The 23293-nt window shown below is 38.6% G+C and overlaps 1 protein-coding gene and 1 non-coding gene across 5 annotated transcripts in view; both read left to right on the top strand.

The window, feature by feature from the left end:
• The first annotated feature begins 582 nt into the window (after window positions 1–582).
• The window catches only part of LOC131078108 (callose synthase 12), a 51397-nt gene continuing 28686 nt past the window's right edge, over window positions 583–23293 (top strand). The window contains exons 1-4 of one of the 4 annotated variants that reach the window (XM_058015772.2): window positions 583–948; window positions 1199–1298; window positions 1424–1481; window positions 1932–7382. In XM_058015772.2, coding sequence (XP_057871755.2) covers window positions 2009–7372 — 5364 coding nt within the window. In that variant the 5' untranslated portion in view covers window positions 583–948; window positions 1199–1298; window positions 1424–1481; window positions 1932–2008 and the 3' untranslated portion in view covers window positions 7373–7382. Of the gene's footprint in view, window positions 949–1145; window positions 1299–1423; window positions 1482–1587; window positions 1797–1931; window positions 7383–23293 lie in introns of those variants that run through there. The other 3 variants (XM_058015768.2, XM_058015770.2, XM_058015771.2) reach the window with 3 other exon arrangements.
• On the top strand, window positions 5004–5088 carry LOC131078124 (small nucleolar RNA J33). Its single transcript, XR_009113735.1, has one exon. It is a non-coding gene; the product is annotated as a small nucleolar RNA J33 (small nucleolar RNA).

Here is a 23293-nt window from a genome sequence, read left to right as displayed (position 1 = left end):
TATTTCAAAATATATAAAATTCAAATCCATATCAATTTTAAAACTATACATTTATTTTTTCTATTTACATCATCCATATTCAATCCTTACCACTTATCTATGCTTAAATATCATTTACTCACCTAAATTAAATTATACTTATTTATATGAATTAACCTAGATCACCTCCTATAAACAATTATTTTCCTCTTTAAAAAAATAGGCATCCAAAAAAGACTTTTAAAAATTAGGTCACCGTCATCAAACTTTAAACGTAAGCCCTTGTTCTTCCATGTCCCGCCTCCCCCTCTCTCGGAAAAGTATGATTCACTCTTTGTTTTTTTTTTGTCCTTCTATCTTATTGTATACAAAAGATTAGAGATGAAACTTTCTTTAACAACATTTACAACTCGCTTTCCTCTCTGTCGCATGTGATGACTTCAGTGAAAAAAATAAGATGCAGCCTTACCCAATTAAAAAAATCCTTTGTACTTTGGTCCCCATATTAAATGATGAAAAAAACAATAAAAATTAAATATTTCAAAGGCAAGAAAAATTCAAAGGCCACTTTACTTCAAAACAACGCATACCGGCTGGAAAACGCGCAGGGCCCGAAAACGTAACGTATCCGGCGGAGAGGGTTTGGCCAACGTGCCGGCGGGGCCCACACGTGTGCTGCTGAAAAATAACGGCATTCTCTGTTTCAGAGGCGTTTTTATTTAAAAATTAAAAGTTGAACCACTGCGATCTACTCCCAACGGCAGTGAGGAAACGGGTATTTTTGTGGTTTTAGGAACTCGTATTGTAAGCGGAGCGGTTTTACGACGAGCGGGATTTTCTGAGAGTTATCTTTGTTTTGTCTGAGGCAACTTTAAAAACGCAGAGATTGTTTTGTCCAAGGAGCGTTACAGTAACGATGGATTTGTCCGACGAAGAGGAAGTTTTATGATCGTATGCTTTTGTTACAAGGTATGGATATGGATATGCATTCAGTTTTTTTACTTCTAATTTTAAAGGATTTGACTTTTTGTGATTTTTCGTTGTTCGTTGTGTTTTTTGGAGTAAATTTTAGGACTGTAGGCTAAATGTTGCGAATAGTTCCAAAATTGTTACGGTACTTTCAACGTGATTTTGTTTTTCCCGCTTTTTTGCTGGATGTGAACCAGATTCAAACGTGTACTGAAAACCTAACGTATAGTTTGGTCTAAACTGGTGTAAGGTTTAAACCTGGTTGTTGTTTTTTCATCGGGCTTGAATGAGGGAGATTGGAAGCAATCGGTCGGCATAAAACGAAGATTTTGGCAATTGTTCTTTTGAAGGTACGTGATTTGCTGACTGTAGTTTTCGTAAAGTTGATTGAGGTTTTGATCTCGATTTTAGCTATATAATGATTAAAAAATGTGGATAAAAGATTGATAAAACATGGGGCACTGGCTTTCTACAGAAGTTTAGATTAATCAAAGGAAGAAACTGTGGACCATTTGTGAGGATTTCCCTTGAAGGTAAGAGATGCTTCCTCCTAGTTTTGGCGGATATGATGGCGTCATTTTTTGTTATTTAACAAAATATATAATTAAAAACATGAGAGAGAATTTCTGATGAAGCACTCAAGCTAAGTTTCAGGTTTGTTTCGGGAGTCTAGTAAGTCAACATAGTGGGAGATTGAAGAAATTAGGTGAAATTATTGTAGAGAATCAACTAGGTATTGTTGGCAGGGTTCAGGTTTGGTATCTGGAGTCTATTTATTTCATCAGAGAGGTAATTTTTAAAAATCAGTTGGAATAACAGTGAAGAATATACCAGGCATTTTGTTAAAGGTAGAAGATTGCCCTGCTTTACGTTCGGTTGGTTTAATTGAATGATTTAAGTTAATTTTTTGTTCAAACTTAGTGAACAAAATTAATAGTGCAATAACTAATATATTATCTGGTTTGGATTGGTTTGTAACTTAGCCACTGGGGCTGGAGCACTGAAGTTTGAGAAGTTAAGTTGAAATCACTGAAAAAAGTTATCAGGTGTTCTGTTGGAAATGAGTGTTGCACACAGGCGTCCAGTCCACAGGGGGTACTCTTCTGAAAGCAGTGAGAATGAGGTCTACAACATCCTTCCTGTGCACAATATGCTGGCAGATCATCCTGCACTGCGATTTCCAGAGGTCAGAGCAGCAGCCACAGCACTGAAAACTGTAGGTGACCTCCGCATCCCTCCATATTTTGAATGGCATTCGGACATGGATCTTCTTGACTGGCTCGGTGCCTTCTTTGGATTCCAAAGGGATAATGTCCGAAACCAGCGAGAACATCTTATCCTGCTCCTGGCTAATAGCCAAATGCGGCTGCAACCGCCTCCAGATATTATAGACCAGCTTGAGTCCACTGTGGTTCGGAAATTGCGAAAGAAAATCCTCAAGAACTACAACAATTGGTGTGCATTTCTGGCACGGAAGTCTAATGTTTGGATCTCGGATCGAAGGAGCGACGAGCGCAGGGAGTTGCTTTATATTTCTCTTTATCTTCTTATTTGGGGAGAGGCTGCGAATCTGAAGTTTATGCCAGAGTGTTTGTGCTACATTTTCCATCATATGGCGATGGAGCTGAATAGGATTCTAGAGGATTATGTGGATGAGAGCACAGGACAGCCAGCTTTACCTGCTTATATGGGAGAAAATGCATTCTTGCAAAGAGTTGTCACCCCACTATATCTAACTGTCAAACTTGAGGCAGAAGCAAGCCATGGTGGTAAGGAACCTCATTCAGCCTGGAGAAATTATGATGATATCAATGAATATTTTTGGACTAGTAGGTGCTTTGAACAGCTGGGATGGCCACTTAAATTGGATAGCAATTTTATTCTTCTGCCTACTACTGAACAAAATAAAGAGGTTGGATTCCAGAAGTTCAGAGGAATGCTGGGAAAACAGAAGGTAGGAAAGACAGGTTTTGTAGAGCAACGCTCCTATTGGAATATTTTCCGTAGTTTTGATCGTCTTTGGATTATGTACATACTTTTCCTGCAAGCTGCAATTCTTGTTGCATGGGAAAAAAAGGGACTTCCCTGGGTAAATTTAAAAGAGAAAGATACACAAGTTAAGATGCTTAGTGTCTTCATAACCTGGGCAGGTCTTCGGCTTTTACAATCTTTCCTTGATGCTGGCATGCAGTACAGTTTAGTTTCAAGAGAGACACCATTGCAAGGAATAAGAATGTTACTGAAGATCATTGTGGCAACTGTGTGGACCATTCTGTTTGCTGTGCTCTATAGTCGGATGTGGAAGCAGAAAAATCATGATTTTGGTTGGTCGTCTAAGGCAAACAGTATGTTGTTAAATTTTGTGGAGGCTGCTTTAGTATTCATCGCTCCTGAAGTCTTGGCCTTGCTTCTTTTTATTATTCCCTGGGTCAGAAACTTTATGGAGAAAAGCAACTGGAGAGTTTTTCATGCTTTGACATGGTGGTTTCAGTCAAGAACATTTGTTGGACGTGGGCTTCGGGAGGGGATTTTTGACAACATCTCTTATTCTCTGTTTTGGGTAGTGTTGCTGGCTTTCAAATTCTCCTTTAGCTACTATTTTCAGATCAGACCTATGGTGAAGCCTACTAAGGCTATACTGGGCATTGGTGTAATCCCTTACAAGTGGCATGAGTTTTTCAAGAAGACTAACCGATTTGCTGTTGGGGTAGTGTGGGCACCAGTTATCTTGATCTACTTTATGGACACACAGATATGGTATTCAATATTGTCATCTGTAGTTGGAGCCTTGGTGGGATTGTTTTCCCATCTTGGGGAGATTCGGAATATTCAACAGCTCAGGCTGCGGTTCCAGTTCTTTGCCAGTGCTATTCAATTCAATTTAATGCCAGAAGAACCATTATTCAGAACCCAGGGGAATCTGAGAGTAAAATTAAGGGATGCCATCAGGCGGTTGCAACTTAGATATGGTTTTGGTACTCAGTATAAGAAAATTGAGTCTAGTCAGGTTGAAGCAGGAAGATTTGCTCTTATTTGGAATGAAATTGTGAGGACGTTCCGAGAAGAGGATATTGTCAGTGACTTGGAGGTGGAATTATTGGAGGTTCCACCAAACTCCTGGAATGTACATGTCATACGATGGCCATGCTTATTGCTTTGTAATGAGCTGCTGCTTGCTCTAAGTCAGGCTAGGGAGTTAGGGGGCACTGACAAGATATTATGGAGAAAGATAAGCAAGAATGAGTACCGTCGCTGTGTAGTGATAGAAGCATATGACAGTGTGAAGCATTTGATCCAGCGAATCATTAAGGAAGATAGTGAAGAATACTCCATTGTTGGCAGTTTGTTTGATGAATTTGATAAATCAGTTACTTCGGAGAAGTTCACTGAGAGATACAAATTGACTGAGCTGCCTGAAATTCATAACAAATTAATATCATTGGTCAAGGATATCCTGAAAAAACCCTCTGTGAAGGATCAGCAGAAGGTAGTTAATGCTCTGCAAAATCTCTATGATATTGTCATTCGAGATTTTCCTAAAGATAAGCGAAGTATTGAGCAACTGAGACAAGAAGGACTTATTTCTCAAAGGAGTGATGGTAAGTTGTTATTTGAGGATGCTGTGCAATTACCTGTTAAAGAAGATGAATCCTTCTATCGTCAATTGCGGCGCTTGCACATTATTCTGACATCTACAGATTCAATGCACAATATCCCAAAAAATCTGGAAGCAAGGCGTCGTATTGCGTTTTTCAGTAACTCTTTGTTTATGAACATGCCCCATGCACCGCAGGTGGAGAAAATGCTGGCTTTCAGTGTCTTGACTCCCTACTATGATGAGGATGTTCTGTACAATAAAGAACAGCTGCGTACAGCAAATGAAGATGGTGTTTCAATTCTATTCTATCTGCAGAAGATATATCCAGATGAGTGGGACAATTTCTTGGAGCGGATGCGCCAGAAAGATAAAGATATAAACGATGATAAACTGTGGTCGATTTATGTGAGGGAACTTCGTTTGTGGGCATCATACAGAGGACAGACATTGAATCGAACTGTTAGAGGAATGATGTACTATTCCAAGGCTCTCCAAATGTTGGCTTTTCTTGATTCAGCATCAGAGATGGATATTCGTAATGGCTTCAAGGAGCTTGTTGCCACTGCTTCAAGAACAGAAGATGCCAGTGGATTGAGATCCCAGAGTTTTCCATCTGGACGAAGCATTGGCAGTTCAAGCAGTGGAGTGGGAATGTTATTCAAAGATCATGAACGTGCTACAGCACTCATGAAATTCACTTATGTTGTTGCTTGCCAGATTTATGGTGCTCAAAAGGCAAAGAAGGATCCACGAGCTGAGGATATTTTGTATTTAATGAAGAATAATGAGGCTCTTCGGGTTGCTTATGTTGATGAGGTCTCGACAGGAAGGGATGGTGTGGAATATTTTTCTGTTCTTGTTAAGTATGACCCACACTTAGAGAAAGAGGTGGAGATTTACAGGGTGAGGCTACCAGGGCCACTAAAACTTGGTGAAGGAAAGCCTGAAAATCAAAATCACGCATTGATTTTTACAAGGGGGGATGCTGTGCAGACAATTGATATGAATCAAGACAATTATTTTGAAGAGGCTCTGAAAATGCGCAATCTGTTGCAAGAATTCACAAGATATTATGGTATCAGAAAGCCTACAATTTTAGGAGTCCGTGAGCATGTATTCACCGGTTCTGTTTCTTCTCTTGCTTGGTTTATGTCTGCTCAAGAAACGAGTTTTGTAACCCTTGGACAACGTGTACTAGCAAACCCTTTAAAGATCCGGATGCACTATGGTCATCCTGATGTTTTTGATCGCTTATGGTTCTTAAGTAGGGGAGGCATCAGTAAAGCTTCAAGGGTAATAAACATCAGTGAGGACATATTTGCTGGCTTTAATTGTACGCTGCGTGGGGGAAATGTCACACATCATGAATACATCCAAGTTGGCAAAGGACGAGATGTTGGTTTAAATCAGATATCCATGTTTGAAGCGAAGGTTGCCAGTGGAAACGGGGAGCAGGTTTTGAGTCGGGATGTGTATCGCCTTGGTCACCGTCTAGACTTTTTTCGCATGCTCTCTTTCTACTATTCTACCATTGGATTCTATTTTGATACCATGCTGGTGGTCCTAACTGTGTATGCATTCCTTTGGGGTCGGGTTTATTTGACTCTCAGTGGAATTGAAGAAGCAATAAAAGAAAAAGCAGATACTACAGACAACAAGGCACTTGGAACAATCCTCAATCAGCAGTTTATCATTCAGCTTGGTCTCTTCACAGCTCTTCCAATGATTGTAGAAAATTCTTTAGAGCATGGCTTCCTTAAAGCTATATGGGATTTTTTAACCATGCAGTTGCAGTTAGCATCTGTTTTTTATACTTTTTCAATGGGTACTCGTACTCACTTCTTTGGTCGAACAATACTTCATGGGGGTGCAAAGTATCGCGCTACAGGGCGTGGCTTTGTTGTACAGCATAAACGATTTGCTGAGAATTATAGACTTTATGCCCGTAGTCATTTTGTGAAGGCTATTGAACTTGGCTTACTACTGATAGTTTATGCATCATACAGTGTTCTCAAGACTGACACATTTGTTTATATTCTTTTAACCATCTCAAGTTGGTTTCTTGTTCTCTCATGGATTATGGCGCCCTTTTTATTCAATCCATCAGGATTTGATTGGTTGAAAGCAGTCTACGACTTTGATGATTTTATGAATTGGATATGGTACAAGGGGGGGATCTTAACTAAGTCAGATCAAAGTTGGGAAGTCTGGTGGAATGAGGAAAATGATCATTTACGAACAACAGGACTATGGGGAATGGTTTTAGAGATCATACTAGATATTCGTTTTTTCTTTTTCCAGTATGGCGTTGTTTACCAGTTGGGTATTTCTGGGGGAAGCAAAAGTATTCTTGTGTACCTTCTTTCCTGGATTTATGTGGTTGTGGCCATTGTGATTTATGTGGTTATTTCATATGCTCGTGATAAGTATGCAGCAAAACAACATATCTACTACCGTGCCATTCAATCCTTGGTTGTCAGTTTCACTATTTTAGTAGTGGTAATTTTGCTGCAGTTAACCAATTTCAAATTTACGGATTTGTTCACAAGTATCCTAGCATTCATACCAACTGGCTGGGGTCTGATCTTAATTGCTCAAGTGTTCAAGCCTTTCCTGCAATCCTCTGTAGTTTGGGGTACAGTTGTTGCTGTGGCGCGGTTATATGAAGTTACATTTGGTATCATTGTTATGATTCCAATGGCTGTACTGTCTTGGTTGCCTGGCTTTCAGTCAATGCAGACTCGTATATTGTTCAATGAAGCATTCAGCAGGGGACTTCAGATATCCCGTATCCTTGCTGGCAAGAGGTCTAATCCAGGATACTAGCCCAGGTAAGGTCAGAACTTTAGCAACTGGAGAGATCTGTTTGAATAGAGTCAATAGACTAATGAATCTAATCCTTCGATTTTTCTCATTTATAACAATTGCTATTATCAGATCTTTTATATTTTCTCATGGTCAGTGAAATGCCTATTGATATTCAGAATATAGAAAGAAAGTCAAATGCTCTTTTAATATCTGCAATTATAAATTTTTATGGTTTTTCACATTAAAGGCCTACCTGATAGCTCCTGCTGGTCTGGCTACGTTGTAGAAACCCACTCAGCCGGCCAGAAACATCTGGAGATGGCAATGATGTTCCACAGCTGTCCCTGGATGGCAGGAACATGAAAAAAATTCTGTCCCTGGAACAGCAGGAACATTAAAAGAATGTCCTGGGATGGCAGGAGAATTAAAAAACCAGGTTCTGCATTCTAAGTAAATTATCCAAGCAAAAAAAAGGCTCCAACTACCGCCACCATAAAGTTGCCCGTTATGCTTAACCTCTGCATTTTAAGTATGTTATCCAAGAAACAGAAGGAGCTCCCAGTACCCTGATAACTACCAGAATTTGCTGCTCTGCAAAACACAACTCAATTATATACATAATGCATATTATATAAATATCATTTTAATATCTTATTATTTATTATAAATTTTATCTGTTTAGATTTTTCATTATCTCCGAGAGTGTTGATATTTTAGCTGTATATTATTGTTTTGATATAATTGTGGATGTATTTAGTAAATGTGGATGGAAAATCACTTCTATGCAAGCACACAAAGCAAAACGTAGCCCATATAATATTGCTATTTTTCTCTTATGTGGTGAATTGCTCTTGTTGTTATGGACCATTTTATGTTTATAGTTTCTTTTCTCATGACAACTTCCAGATTTTAAAGAGTGCCCGCATTGAAATGGTCCCTTTCACACAATTTTTATCGTACAAAAATTAACCCATGACTCGAAAGTCAAAACAATGCATGCTTTCCTAACATGGACATGGCAAATACTCTTTGATGTTGCTGATGTGGGTACAACGTTTCCCAATCTAGCAATTAAACCTCCATAACTCGTTTTCTATGCTCCCTAGGGATGTGTCCCCCACCAAATTTGGCCTCGTCCCCTGTAGGGCACATTTTGGAGACTTGGGATGGGTAGGAAATGCCCCCAACCTCATCTCTGAATTTATAGAAAAACAGGAAATGTTCTGGTTACTTGTATTTTTTCCAGAAAATGCGTAGGTACATTAGGGGACGGCCAACCTGACTGTCCTGAAGACAGATAGCCATCCCCTATGGCCCAGACATGTTTTCAGTCACTTTTTTGACTCCATACAGATGGGATGAACCATCAACCATTAGCACTAGATGTAAACACATACCTTATTTTTCATTGGACAGATTTGAGGACTGTTTTAAAAGGGAGGAACACACGTCAAAAGATAATTTTAAGATGCTAATTTTGTAGTCTCTACCTTATTTGTGCTGTCACATGTCTGTATGGTACTACTACGATATGGAAGCCCTTTAGTCGGATTTAATAGCAGGACTGTTATAGTTGTATGAAGGCCTTTTCTTAACGTAGTGTTGGTGTAAAAGAGAGTTAAGCCCTCAAAGACGCTTTTCATGTTATTTATATCTCAGTCCATACAGGTGATATTGCATTCCTTTAAGTATATCTAGGTAATTAAAAGCCTCATTTTCTGCGTCATGCCTGCTACCGTAATGAAATAAGAATAATATAAATATAAAATAACACCTATATTGATTGGCTTGTATGGAAGACAAAGGCACTAATCACTGATGATTCTTGGAAAAATATTAATCTAGCAAAGCGATAAGAAAAGGAGTTTTACTGATTATTACAAAGATCAAGGGAAAAGGCAGTGGTTGCAAATGAAGGGGCAGCAATTGCCAAAAGATAGTTATCTTAAAACAAACACTAATCAGCCAATTTGAAAGATCCATGAGTTGGAGAAGGGCAGCAGTCAGTTGGAAGAGTTGCCTCACTTGGAAGGGAGGTGATCATGGCCAAGAGATATGTCCCTTCATCCCTCTTAAGAGGTATATAAGGCAGATTCTTCATTGGAGAGAGGGCATGAAAGAAGATTGGACTTTGGATATATACACAAACTGCACTGAGCAAAACAGCAGCTATAAGAATGCACAAAATAGCTCCTAGGGTTTGGTTAGTGAAAAGGCAGCGGACAGTTATAAAAAGACATCACCTTTGGAAGGGTTGTGTTCATAGAAGTGACATAACTCTTCATTGCCTTATGAAGGATATATAGGGCAGATCGGTACTAAGAGGAATCCCACAGCAGATGGTATATATGTATGTGTGTGTGTGTGTATACAACAATCAATAGCAGAATTTTGAATTAGATTGGTATGGATGAGAATGTAAATATGTTTGATGTGTATGTGTAGTGGTATGCAATGTGGTTAGACATCTGTACTCTTTAATATATCTTTGACTAAGTTATTAATAAGCCTTGTCAATCTATTATGTTTCTTTATTTAATAAAATTCATCTATTCCTTGTTCCCACAAGCAATCATATGTGGAATGGAAGGAAATAAGTTAGGGAGATGTAGTAGACCGGTTCCCTTGAATTAAGTAGGTTAGATGTAGTAGACCGGTTCCCTTGAGTTATGTGGAATGGAAGGAAATAATGTAGGGAGATGTAGTGTTGGAATTGTCTTAGCTGGATCTTCATGCCACTTGTGGGCTAAGGGGTGAGCTGTTATAGTTGGATGCGCTGTGCTCTTGGGCTTAATTAGGTTGAATAGTCTTAGAGCGCTCTTTCGAGGTTTTCCTTTCCAAATTCATATGATGTTAATTGTTCATTAACTCTCAAAATAACTTAAATGAGTTAACTTTAGAATGCTATTGCTAAGTAAATTATATTGTTGGATTGTTAATTTTGGTCAAAAACAGGTACATCCCAATTTGGGGACATTACATCCTGTGTTGAGGGTTTATGGGAGGTTCAACCCAGCTATGTTAATTTTCTACCGTAGAAAGTATATGAGAAATAAATGATCATAAATCTAGGTAATAAATGAGCAACTTCAACATTAAATGTAAATGAATACCATTTTATATAATATTAACATATTTTAGGGCCAGTTTAAGAGGGAAAATATAAAAATATACTTCAGAATGTTCATGTCATCATTCTGTATACCTGCTGTCATTTCTACATTAACAGATTATATGGCCAGTTAAGAGGGAAAAATGCACATCAAAAGATAACTTCAAGATGCTCATGTCATTAGTCTAGACACCTGCTATTGTAGGACTGTACAATACAACTTGAAGAGGGAAAACCTTATATTGATCAAGTTTGATGTTAGGATTGTTGTAGCTATATGAGGGATTTTTCTTGACAAAGTGTTCTTGTAAGAGAGAATTAAGCACTAAATGGTACTTATCATGTTGTTGATATTGTCAGTCGAAGTTGCCGGTTCGGGTTCAGATTCGGATTTGAGGACTTGGTTCACTGGTTCAGCAAAATTTTGAAAATGGGTTTTGGGTTTGTTTGGGTTCGTTAGTACAAAAATAATGTGTGTATATATATATATATATATATATATATATATATATATTTCTATACATTTCTATGTATATATATAGATATATGTCGATATATATAGATATACATATGTATATATAGCCCAAAAGCATGAATTGAGAGTAGAATATCACATAGCATCATATAAACAACAAAACCACCATAAACATGTAATCATAGCATCATACTTCAAGTTCAATATCAAAATGATAATATTGAGTTCAAGTTTCATTGTATCAACTATGAATATGCAGAGATTTGCAACAAGAGATATGTATCATGTAGATTTTTATGATCACGATTCATTGTTGGCCTATTACTTGCTTAGTCTCAAAGTTTGATGGGGGTTTGTGGGCAACACCAAAATGAGGTTGAGGGTAGCATCCCTTGTGGGGGTTTGAGGGTGAGAGAGAGGTAGAAAGATATGTCTATATTTTGGGGAGAGAGGAGAGAGTGAGATAGAGAGAGGTAGAGAGAGGGGATAGAGGAAGAGTGATAGAGAGAGAGTTTAGGGCAAATCTATTTAGGGGAGGCCTTAGGGCCCGCGCGGTGTTTAATAACACCCAACTCAGCACTTTTGATTTTATCGTTTTGTAATAAAAAGGAAATCTTTAACAAATAAAATTGTTTAAATTTCCTAGATAGGGCTTGGCCGACCTGGCTTAGTAGGAGTTAATTTATTTGTTTATTTTTGTTTCTTTGTGCTCACTGACTTTAGGCTGTCTTCCTAACACGACACAGCCTAATGAGGCATCAACGTATTGGTGTTAGGATGAAGGATGGAGCATGCCAGGATTTGGAATAACAATGTGATGCACAACGCTGAATGTGGGGATGATCATCCACTCAATCTAGTGAGGTGGGATGACACCTCTCCATTGTTTCATTCTAAGCAATTTGCAAGAACTTCTAATCATTCCTCGATTATATTTGGTATCTTACACAGGCATTGAGTTAGCAGAGATCCTGTGACAACATCGGCAAGAAGCATGAGTGCATGATGGTCATTAACATTCTAAGGAGCGAGCAACATCCTGTTCGTGCCAGCAGTGAGGCGGAACCTAGCGATACATGTTATGACTTGCGCCTTTCAATGCAAGTCATATCGTCCATCCGTTCCCTGGACTGATGCGACTGGGCAGATACACCATAGACGGAGTCTATAGCGGTTAACGCCACAACAAGCTTAACGTCACAACAAGCAGGTTGAAGTTGAATGATCACCCTTGCTGCATCTTCGATGGGCAAGGCCAGTTTTGGCTCTAGTAATAAGAAGAAATCCATAGGGGAGTGTCGGGAATCAAAGGCTTGTATGTAAAGAAGAACTCTCATATTATTGTTATGGAAATAGACAAGACGGGGGTAATTCTAAGACCTGAGATTTTACATGTACTGAAGATATAAGTCTGATGGTGTCATTTTTTTGACTATATTAGCTGCATTGAAATATTGCAAATTTATTAAAAATCTCAGTTGATTTGTTTGTGTCCTAAATTCTGTGTTGGAGGTTATTGTTTCCTCTTGTTTAAATTCTTGTTTACAAGTCCGAATATTTCAGTGGTATCAGAGCTTCGACTCCTGCTAGCATGACTGATACAGATGACAAGGCCAAGAGGCCTTCTTCAGAAGATCTGAGGAACTCCATAATACCATGTCAGAAACCCTAAGGGAAGTAGCACAGCTGTTGAGAGACCTTAAACAACCACCAAACAGTGACAAACTTGCCTACGAAAAAGTGGAAGAAAGTAATTCTGTTGGGGGAAATATAGTTACAGAAAAAGCCTCAGTCAATACCAAATCTTTCAGAACGAAGTTTTCGACAAATGAGGAGGTTAATGAAGATCAACCAGACCAAGTTAGTGGAATGAATCAGCCCCATGCTGAATATCATTCTTTGAGTGAAGCCGTCAAGAATGACATGACCTACGCAAAATATTGTAGTCTGAAATCAAGAGGTGGTCATAGGAGGAAAGGGTATGAAGAAAGAAAAGACACATATCACAATCCCTAATTTTGATGGAACAAATGAGACATCAACAAGGTCATGGTTGCAGAAATTGGATACTTCTCCCTAAACCCCATGCTTGAGGAAGAAGCTCTTAAGTTTGCCCATGAATGGTGGTACCATAGGATTGTGATTCAAGGGCATGATGCAATAACTTTCACTGAGGAGTTCAGTCAAAGGCTGATTGAAAGGTTTAATAGAATTGACCCGAAGGTGCATTTAAGGAATCTAGCTCAACTGAGGCAAGAAGGCAAGGTGGAGGAGTATGTTTCAGAATTTGAAAAACTTGCTGTAATGGTGCCCAATGTGATGGATAGGAGGCTGATAATACTCTTTGCTGAAGGCTTAGTTGAACCACTCAAAGGGCTACTCAAAGCCTTAAATCCTACCATTAGGAAGTTGTGTTTCACATGCAAGGAAGCATGGCAGCTTGGGCATTGATGTTTGGGGAAAGGTCAAGTGCATTACATTGAGGTAATCTTTGATAATGATACGGAAAGTGAAGGGGCTGATTCTGAAAATGAAACAAAAAGAAATGAGGCACTTGAGGGAGGCACACTTGTTGCACTTCCTGACGAACCACGCCATAGCGCGTTCCGCATCAATGGGGTCTTGAAAGGGCAGCGAGTAATTATCCTAATTGACAATGGAGCTACCTACAATTATGTCAATGAAGAAATGGTAAGGAGACTTGGTCTGAACACAGTTCCAATTGAAGGGTTTGAAGTGAAGGTAGCTAGTGAAACCACTCTTTCTTGGACTCAAAAGGTACCTCAAATGGAGTTGGCTATGGGAGATTATAAATCAAAGGATGACTTTTATGTAATTGGCATGGACATGGAAGTGGTTCTAGGTTGCCAATGGCTGTATACAATTGATAAATATGAGACCAGCCATTGCAAGATGGAGATCTCTTTCCAACACAATGGAAAAAGGGTAGTGTTGCATGGGTTGTCCAACAAAGGAAACATGGAAATATCAGCCAAGAGGATGGAAAGGGTTTTCCACAAGAAGCAAGTAGCATGGGCAGCATAATGTCTCATCATCAATACAAGTGCTACAGGAAAAAGAGGAGCTACCAATGTGCAAATTCAGTCTATCTTAGTCAAGCACAACAAAGTATTCAAGGACATACCTCTGGGTCTGCCCCCTAATAGAGGATTCCAGCACATTATTGAACTGGAAGAAGTGGCAAAACCAGTAATGATTACTCCATATTGCCACCCGAAGGTATATAAGGAAGAAATTGAGAAGGCCATCAAGGAATTGCTGGAAATGGGGCACATAAGACCTAGTTCTAGTCCATTTGCATATTTGGTAGTGCTCGTTAAGAAGAAAGATGGAAATATGAGGATGTGTGCTCTCAATAAGAGGACCATTGAGAACCGATATCCAATACCCCGAATTGATGAGTTGCATGGAGCTAAGTATTTTTCCAAGATTGATTTATGCCTAGGTTACCATCAAATCAAAGACCATGATGAGGATGTACACAAGACAACATTTTGGTGTTGCTATGGGCATTATGATTTCTTGGTGATGCCCTTTGGATTAACAAATGCTCCAACAACTTTCCAATCATGTATGAATCAAGTATTTATCCTTCAAATGAGGAAGTTTGTTTTGGTCTTCTTTGATGACATCTTAGTTTACAATAAAACTTGGGAAGAGCATTCGAAACATTTGGATGAAGTGTTGAGCATCTTAGAACAACAGTCCTTTCATGCCAAAGCATCTAAGTGTGAGTTTGGGTTGCAAGAGATCTTATATTTGGGTTTCAAAATCAGCAAACATGGAGTAAGTGTAGATGAAGAAAATTAAGGCTATCCAAGAGTGGCCTAGGCCAAGCAATCTAACAAAGCTAAAGGGATTTGTTGGGTTATGCAGCTGCTATAGGAGGTTTGTAAGTGGTTTTTCGCAGCTTGCTGCACCCTTAACAAATTTGACTAAGAAGGGGGCATTTGTATGGACTTCATCGGCTCAACAAGCCTTTGATAAACTCAAAGAAGTGATGAGTATGTGCCCGGTCTTAGCCATTCCAGACTTTTCATTACCTTTTGTTTTAGAATGTGATGCATCCGGTGAAGGGATAGGGGATGTCTTGATGCAAAATAAACATCCCATATTGTTCGAGAGTAGGAAGCTTAAGGAGGCTGAGTGTAAGTTTTCAATTTATGACAAAGAAATGCTGGTTATCATGCATGCTTTGACTAAGTTCAAACAATATTTGGTTTGCAATAAGTATTTGGTTAAAACTGATCATAACAGTTTGAAGTACTTCCTTAACCAAAGAGAATTAAATGATAGGCAACAAAAATGGGTGAGCAAAATTCAGGCCTTTGATTTTGACATTGAGTATGTAAAAGGAAATGACAATGCAGTGGCTGATGCATTATCTCGAAAACCCCATTTGCATTCCATCACTGAAATTTCTGCTGATTGGAGGTCATTGATTATAGCAGAGTATCTTAAAAATGCATTCGCTAATGATGTCTTGGAAGGCAAGGTGCAAGATAGAAGGTACAATACAGCAAATGAGTTGATCATTTTACAAAGGACGGGTGTACATCACACCTGAATCTAAGATGAAAGAAAAGATTCTAAAAGCTTGCCATGATACCCCACTAGTTGGTCATCTCGACTTCTACAAGACTTATAAGCAAGGGAGCACTTCTCTTGGAAGGGATTGAAGAAAGACGTAATGTAGCACGCAAGAGAATGTAAAGAGTGCCAACGGAATAAAGCTGAGCATATGTTTCCAGTAGGATTATTGCAACCTTTGCCCATTCCCAATCAAAAGTGGGAGAGCATATCCATGGACTTCATCATTGGATTGCCAAAAGTTCAAGGTAAAGATTCTTTGTATGTGGTGGTTGATAGACTTACGAAGTATGCTCATTTTTATGCTATAACTTCAGATTTCAAAGCACCTCAAGTGGCTAATTTGTTTTTCAAAGAAATTTTCAGACTCCATGAATTACTGAAAAGAATTGTAAGTGATAGGGACATCAGGTTTCTTAGTTTGTTTTGGCAAGAATTATTTTGTTTGATTGGGACAAAACTAACACCAAGTACTAGCTATCATCCGCAAACAAATGGACAAACGAACATAGTGAATAAATGGATAGAAGGCTATTTAAGAAATTATGTAACCGGCCAGCAAACAACATGGGTTAAATGGCTGCATTTGGGCGAATATTGTTACAATACAACTTATCACATGTCAATTGGGATGTCACCTTTCAAAGCACTCTATGGCTATGAAGCTACTTCTTTTGTGGACTTGATTTTTATTGATAGTAGAGTTCCTAGTGCTAAGGATGTGGTGCAACAAAGAAAGATATTTTGGAAGCCCCCAAGGAGAACTTGCATCAAGCCCAAAATCAGCAAAATATGTATGCTGATAGGCATTGAATTGAAAGGACTTTTGAATAAGGAAACATGGAATATTTAAGGCTGCAGCCCTATAGGCAGTCATCCATTAAAGGGAGTGGGATTGAGAAGTTGAGACTGCATTTCTATGGACCTTACCAAATAATCAAAAAGGTGGGGCAGGTTGCTTATGAGTTGGAGTTACCACCTAATACTAGAATCCACAATACTTTCCATGTCTCTTGCTTGAAGAAAGCTCTTGGACAATAGATAACACCTTCAATGGAGTTATCCCCACTCAACTACGAAGAGAAATTGATTCTTGAACCTGGAGCGATTTTTAATGTAAGGGAAAAGAGACTACGTAACAAGGTTATTCCAAAATACTTGATCAAATGGAAGGGGCTGCCATCTGAGGATGCCACTTGGGAAGGAATCAAAATCTTTGATCACCCTAACTTGAAATTGCTTGAGGTCTAGCAATTTGAGGATGGGAGGCTTGTAATGAACCCGATTTAGGGGAGGCCTTAAGGCCCGTGCAGTGTTTTATAACACCCTGCTCAACTCTTTTGATTTTATCATTTTGTAATAAAAAGGAAATTTTAAACAAATAAAATTGTTTAAATTTCCTAGATCAGGCTTGGTTGACCTGGCTTAGTAGGAGTTAATTTATTTGTTTATTTTTGTTTGTTTGTGCTCATCGACTTTAGGTCACTTCCTAACATGGCACAGCCTAATGAGGCATCAACACCTATATATTGGTGTTAAAATGAAGGATGGAGCATGCTTGGATTTGGAATAAAAGTGCGATGCACAACGCTGATCGTGGGGACGATCATTCACGTAATCTAGTGAGGTGTGACGACATCCCCCTCTCTCCATTATTTCATTTTGAGCAATCTGCGAGAACTTCTAATCATTCCTCAATTATATTCGGTACCTTACATAGGCACCAAGTTAGCAGAGGTTGTGTGACAACTTCGGCAAGGAGTGCACAATGGTCATTGACATTCAAAGGAGCGAGCAACATCCTGTTCGTGCCAGCAGTGAGGCGGAACCCAACGATACATATTCTGACTTTCCCTTAAACGCAAGTCATATCGTCCATCTATTCCTTGGATTGACCTGATTGGGCAACTACACCATAGATGAAGTCTGTAGCGGTTAACATCACAACAAGCAGGTTGAAGTTGAACGATCAACCTTGTGTCTTCGACGGGCAAGGCCAGTTATGGCACTAGTAACAAGAACAGATCCATAGTGGAGTGTTGGGAATCAAAGGCTTGTATGTAAAGAAAAACTCTCATATTACTATTATAGAAATAAACAAGATTGGGATAATTCAGTTTGCTAAGACTTGAGATTTTACATTTACTGAAGATTAAGTTTGATGGTGTCATTTTTTGAACTATATTAGTTGTACTGAAATTCTGCAAATTCATAACAAATCTCAGTTGATTTGTTTGTCTTGTTGTGCATTTTGCACCACATCTTCGTCTGTGATAGGGGACTCTCGATTTTTTTTTGGATTATGCCCATTGCTCTGTGTAGAGAGATGAGGTAAATGCTCCGAGTTCCTTCCAAGCGCCCTGTGAATCCCGAATTTCGTCTAGCAAGGGTTCGACGAAATGCAACTAAAAGCTCAAAAGTGGCCTCTAAGGCTGAAATGCAAGATAAGGCTCCCAATATGATCTCTAAGGCCGAATTGAGAAGAACGTCTAAAATTCCAAACCTCGTTGAAAGTGATAAAATTGTTCAAAACTCCTGAAGTTCGTGAATTTCACAAAATTGGCTTCGAAAATTCTAAGGTTCAAATCACGTAAAGTATTTCATTAAGCCAATCATGGAGGCTTCCCAAAATCGCTGAGAAAGGGCATTCAATATGAGTTTAAAATTGCCCAAAACGACTTCTTGGCCTGAAAAACCAAAGAGCAAGTCGTATTTTAACCTTCAAAGGGCCGAAAACTTAAGGAACAAATCGTGCGATTTCATGGAAAATGTCGAAGTTTGCAAATCCAAACAAAATTGCGAATTTTGCAAAACATAAAATTGTGCATAAACCCCAATAAGCTTGATAATCACCGAAATTGCCCTTCCCTAGCAAAATACCTGAGTTTTGAAGCAAAGAAAATGGGCGTTTAAAGCTAAGGAGCCAAAATTGCACGATTATAGTGAAATGGCCGAAAATTTATCAAACCCTAAGTTGCGCTTTTTGATTTAAATGGCCGACTTTTATAGCAAAGAAGGAGAAAGGGCACACAAACACCATAGGATGCCGAATTTGTTTCAAGGTTTGAAATCACCATTTAGGCCCGATATTTGCCTCTCCAATTTCGCCCATGGAAATGTAACTAAGGGGGGGCGATCTAAAGTTTAAAGTCGGCCAATTAATAAAATCGCACACTCCCACCATAGGCCTGAATTTCACTAAGGCAGGGTAGGCATTTGGGGTTCTTTAAAATCTCTCACCTAGGGGAAAAGGTCCGAATTTTGTTGCAAGAGAGACTTTTAAATTAAAATTTAACATCTCTCAAAGGACCAAATTTGGCCAAAAAACAAAAGGGAGGCAAATGAGCATTTAATATAAAATCTCACATTTCACCTCTATCGGCCGATAACTAAGGTGCAAGGCATTTCAACTTAAAAGAAAATCTCTTGAAAGGCCTTTCAGGCCCGAAATTTGGTAAAAAGGCAAATAAACATTGAGAAGAAAGTCTTGAAAATGACCAAATTCGGCCGAAAATCAAGAGCAAGGACCGAACTTCATATTGGAGAAGAGGGGCATTTAAAGATAGAATTTAATGATTGTTAAAATTAATTTATTTAATTTTTCAAAATGATTATTAAAAGTGGAATTCACTGTTTGCAGATTGACGACAACCTAAAGCGCAAATTGAAGCCTTGATTGTGACCAACATCGGAAGGAAATATAGGAACGCACCATAGAGTGCAAGACAGAGCATGGGGAAACGCGCCATCACCAGACGACAAGTTGAAGTCCACTAGCAAGATTGAAGACCGAGAACACAGAATGCTACAAAACGTGCATTCTCAGAAAAATGCACTGCTAGAAGAAATTCCAGAAAATTGAGTTTTTGAAAACTGAACTTGTTTAATGTAAACAATTGCTTGTGGGCCCTACCTAATGTATTCAAAACAAAGGGACACAGGTCAGTCATGTCCAACTATCAAATAGACCCAAATTGAATCCAAACAGTTGTTGGTAGTTGAGATAGTGGTTGGGTGGATAACTGAGAATTGAATAGGCATAGCTGCCAAGTTCTAGAAGGCAAATTAGGGCCCTTGGATGCGGTCAATCCTAGCCATCGATTCAAATTGTAAAATCTATAAAAGGCAGGATGCCTCTCATTGTAAAGGTTAGAGTTTTTGTAGATAGTTAGAATAGGTTAGATTGTTAGAAGGTTAGAATTTAGTATTTAGGAATAGAGTACAAATGCTGCAGAAATTGTTGTAATAGCAACTGGAATCAATATAATGGACATTGATTTGGTGTTTATCATCTTGATTTTATTCTGTTTGCATGGTTTCAACAGTTTAGATAGATCTTTTTGGTGTGCAGGTATTTGATGGATTCAGGTTTATACCATTGGGGATATGCTGATTTTGTATCCCTGTGTATGGTTAGTCTAAGCCATTAAAATTGTGTTTAGTTCAATTGCAGGTTGTTCGTTTGAGCTGCGCCAAAATTGGGTGTTTGGGCATGCACCTGCAGTCTGAAAATTTTCTAAGTCCCCTTGAAGATTGCACCGTTCTTGTGAGGTTGTGAGTTATTTTGGCCAAGTAGGGATTGGTTATGTTGAATCCGTCTACCTGCATACTAGTCTTGTTAATTCTGCGCTTGACCAAGCACTGCTTATTAGGGGCAATTCCATGTTATGAGCCTCATGGCTCCTCGGGAAGGGTGCCTCCCTTCCCAAATCTTAGTGGCATTGTGATTTTGGCTTGACCTTTGGCCTCACCATCCAAAGCCCTTTTCTCTTGAAGAGACTTTCTACCTTGCGGTTTCTTCTTCCCACAATTTGGAACAAATTTATTAGTTGGATTCTGACTAATGCTCAACTTCTCTCCATTGCCCCCTAAGGCATTATTAGACATTAGATTCATTGGACAAGGAGATGCTTATCACCTCTCTTAGGAATTAAGTGGAGTCTGCCATCGTGGAAGTTGTCAATAGTAGGCTTAGGCAGGTGGCTCCTTGGATTTGGGGTTAGTGCTTCCCTATTTGCCAATGACTGTGTCTCTTGGATTCTACCCCCAAATGGCTGGTATGAACTCAACTTCGATGGTGCTCTAGGGGGAACCTGGGGATTTTAGACAATGAAGCAAAATTCATGGCTTTGATTCACGGACTCCATATTTGTAAAAATCTAGCAATTAAAAGAGTTACAATTGAAGGGGACTCCTCTTTAGTAATAAATGCAATTAATGCCAGTTCAACATTGAATTGGAAATTAAATGCCTTGTTGGATAGGGCATTGGAAATCGGCCGCGGCTAAACTGGCTCCAAAACTACACTGTTGTACCATGGAAAGTCAATAACACGAAGTTAGTCGTGCATTATAGACCGTTGATCATGCAAGCTACAACTGTGATTTTTCGAAGGAGTCAATAACACAGTTTATAGTGCCGTTTTGGCGCTAGTTTAGCCACGTCCTTGGAAATCCTTCATAATTTCAAAAGTTTACTATTAATCACACATATAAGGAAGGCAATGCTGATGCAAACAAATTGGCAAATGATGTGACAAATGGGACTGATCTCTTATTTGTAGGTGCCGATGTAGATCCCAATTAGTCTTTCGTAAGGTTGGAGTACGTAGCAGTCACTTCTTTCCTTTTTCACATTTAATTCATAGCTAGTTGAGGATTTGGTTATTGAAAAATTGAAAGATCATGTCTTGTCAAGACTATTAAATCTTTGAGGTTGTGGGTGACATGGCGTTTTTTTTCTATCTCAAGGACATGGAATTAATTTCCCAACTTGGTGTGATTTTATTACTATTCTCTGGCAACTCGTGCGAAACGAGTTTAAATTTGTAGTTTGGGAGCTGATTTCTCCGCATTCACTCATGCCTTTGTCTCTAGATTTATCTCTTTGAAGATTAATGGACACGCCTATCAAGCTTTGTGTGACAAAAGGCATATGGCCTTTTTGGGTCTCTTTCGGATCAAAGATTGAAGATGATTTGCAAGAATCCATGTTTGCTCTCAATGGAAGGCATTTGAATGGTGCTTGGATGGGAATTTTTGACTTTCATAGACAAATACTAGGTCGATTCCAATATCTTGTCTCGTTGGCATCATTGTTGGACTTAAGAGGAATGAAGGTTGAAATTCTTTTGCAGTTGAGGGAAGTTTCTGAACTAGGAGTTCTTTTGGATGATGTTGATGTTGTGGTTTTGTTTGAATTGGAGGTCAGAATTCCGTGGGTGAAAGACATCCCTAAACTTTTCCAGCTTGGGATGGTGGTTGCTCAACAACTTTTTTTTCTTAATTTGGACACTTAGGGTTTGGGTTGACATCGCCATTGGGCCACTTTGGGTAGAGACTTCCTCAGGTAGGTGGTTGTTATTGACTCCTAGGACAATTTGTAGTGGTTGTGCCATTTTGTTGAGGTGGTTTGCTCTGATAAGTTTTACTAGGAGGTAGATAGATGAATGTTGTTGTTTTCCCTAGTTTTTGTCTCTGTTTCGTATCAATGGGTTCTGGTTGGTGGGTTTTTGTTGGTTAACGTCGATTGAGCCCTCAACGATGGATATAAATTCATTTTGACAATTTTTGATGCTATAACCTTGGTTTGACACTCTTGTCTAGTCTTTCGGCTTGGGTCTCTGTGGGACTGTTTTTTTGGGTGCTTTCAGAAAATGTCGATTGTCCGGCTACTAGTCATTCTCTTTGTAACTATGTAAATTTTTTATTATTAATATAATTTTCTCCAGCTTTTGCAGTTTATTGATAGAAAAAAGATTATTTATATATCCCACGACATAAAAATTCAATATCCATCCTAGAACTAAAGCCAACCCACCCATTTCTCATTTGTAAACGTGAAAGCAACTAAAAGGAAAGTACACATTTGCTTCATTCATTTGTATCCTGCTTGCTTGAGATCTATAGATCTCGCAACTTATAAATCAAACATTTCTAAGTAGTGGCCTCTTTATTTGTTTTATTTATAACAATTTATTCCCACTTTAATCAATCCTACATCTTTTATAACACTATTTGTGCATTTTGATGGTACCCTCATTGTAAAGATAGCCGTGGTTATATTCAACAACAATGTTGGTGTACCTTATTGACTTGTCATGCATTGTTAACCTCTATACAAATATTCAATATTTTTTTGTCCTCCACCTAGTGTTTGAAAATCAAGCAACTTAGCAACTAGTTTCTAAAGAGTGGAATCATTTTGTTTTGTAGACATTTGGAGCAAAAATGCAACATTTGAGTGTTCCAATGTTATATGTGCTTATGCTTCAGATACTCACAAACATTTAAAAAAAAATATCTACAGAGCCAAACAACCCTTGAAAATTTGTGTTTTGATTCTTTTTCGGGTTCAAAGTTGTACACACCATAGGCATACATGGTCCTGGAACTAGACACAAACCTATTTGGGCTTGGTATGGATACCATTTTTGGCGAACCCAATAATTAGGATGTTATGCAATATGTTTATATAATGAGCATGATGAATGCCTTACCATATGAGTAATTGAAATTTCCCGTATCTTAAAATTTTCCTTATTTTTTATTTGCTGTATAAAATATTATTGTCTAGCTAGCTGACACTATAATGATATCACAACATATCATTACAAGGTTTTGCAAGGTGCACAAGTCACTTGACACTAATAAATGTTGGCATATGCAAAATAGGGTATTTCTTGAGACAATAGTTTGTCCTTAGCACTAACCAAAATTTACCCTCTTTATAGTTCTGGCAT

This window comes from Cryptomeria japonica, chromosome 3 (assembly GCF_030272615.1).
Source record: "Cryptomeria japonica chromosome 3, Sugi_1.0, whole genome shotgun sequence".
Lineage (NCBI taxonomy): Eukaryota > Viridiplantae > Streptophyta > Pinopsida > Cupressales > Cupressaceae > Cryptomeria > Cryptomeria japonica.
This window is presented reverse-complemented; position numbering and strand designations above follow the sequence as displayed.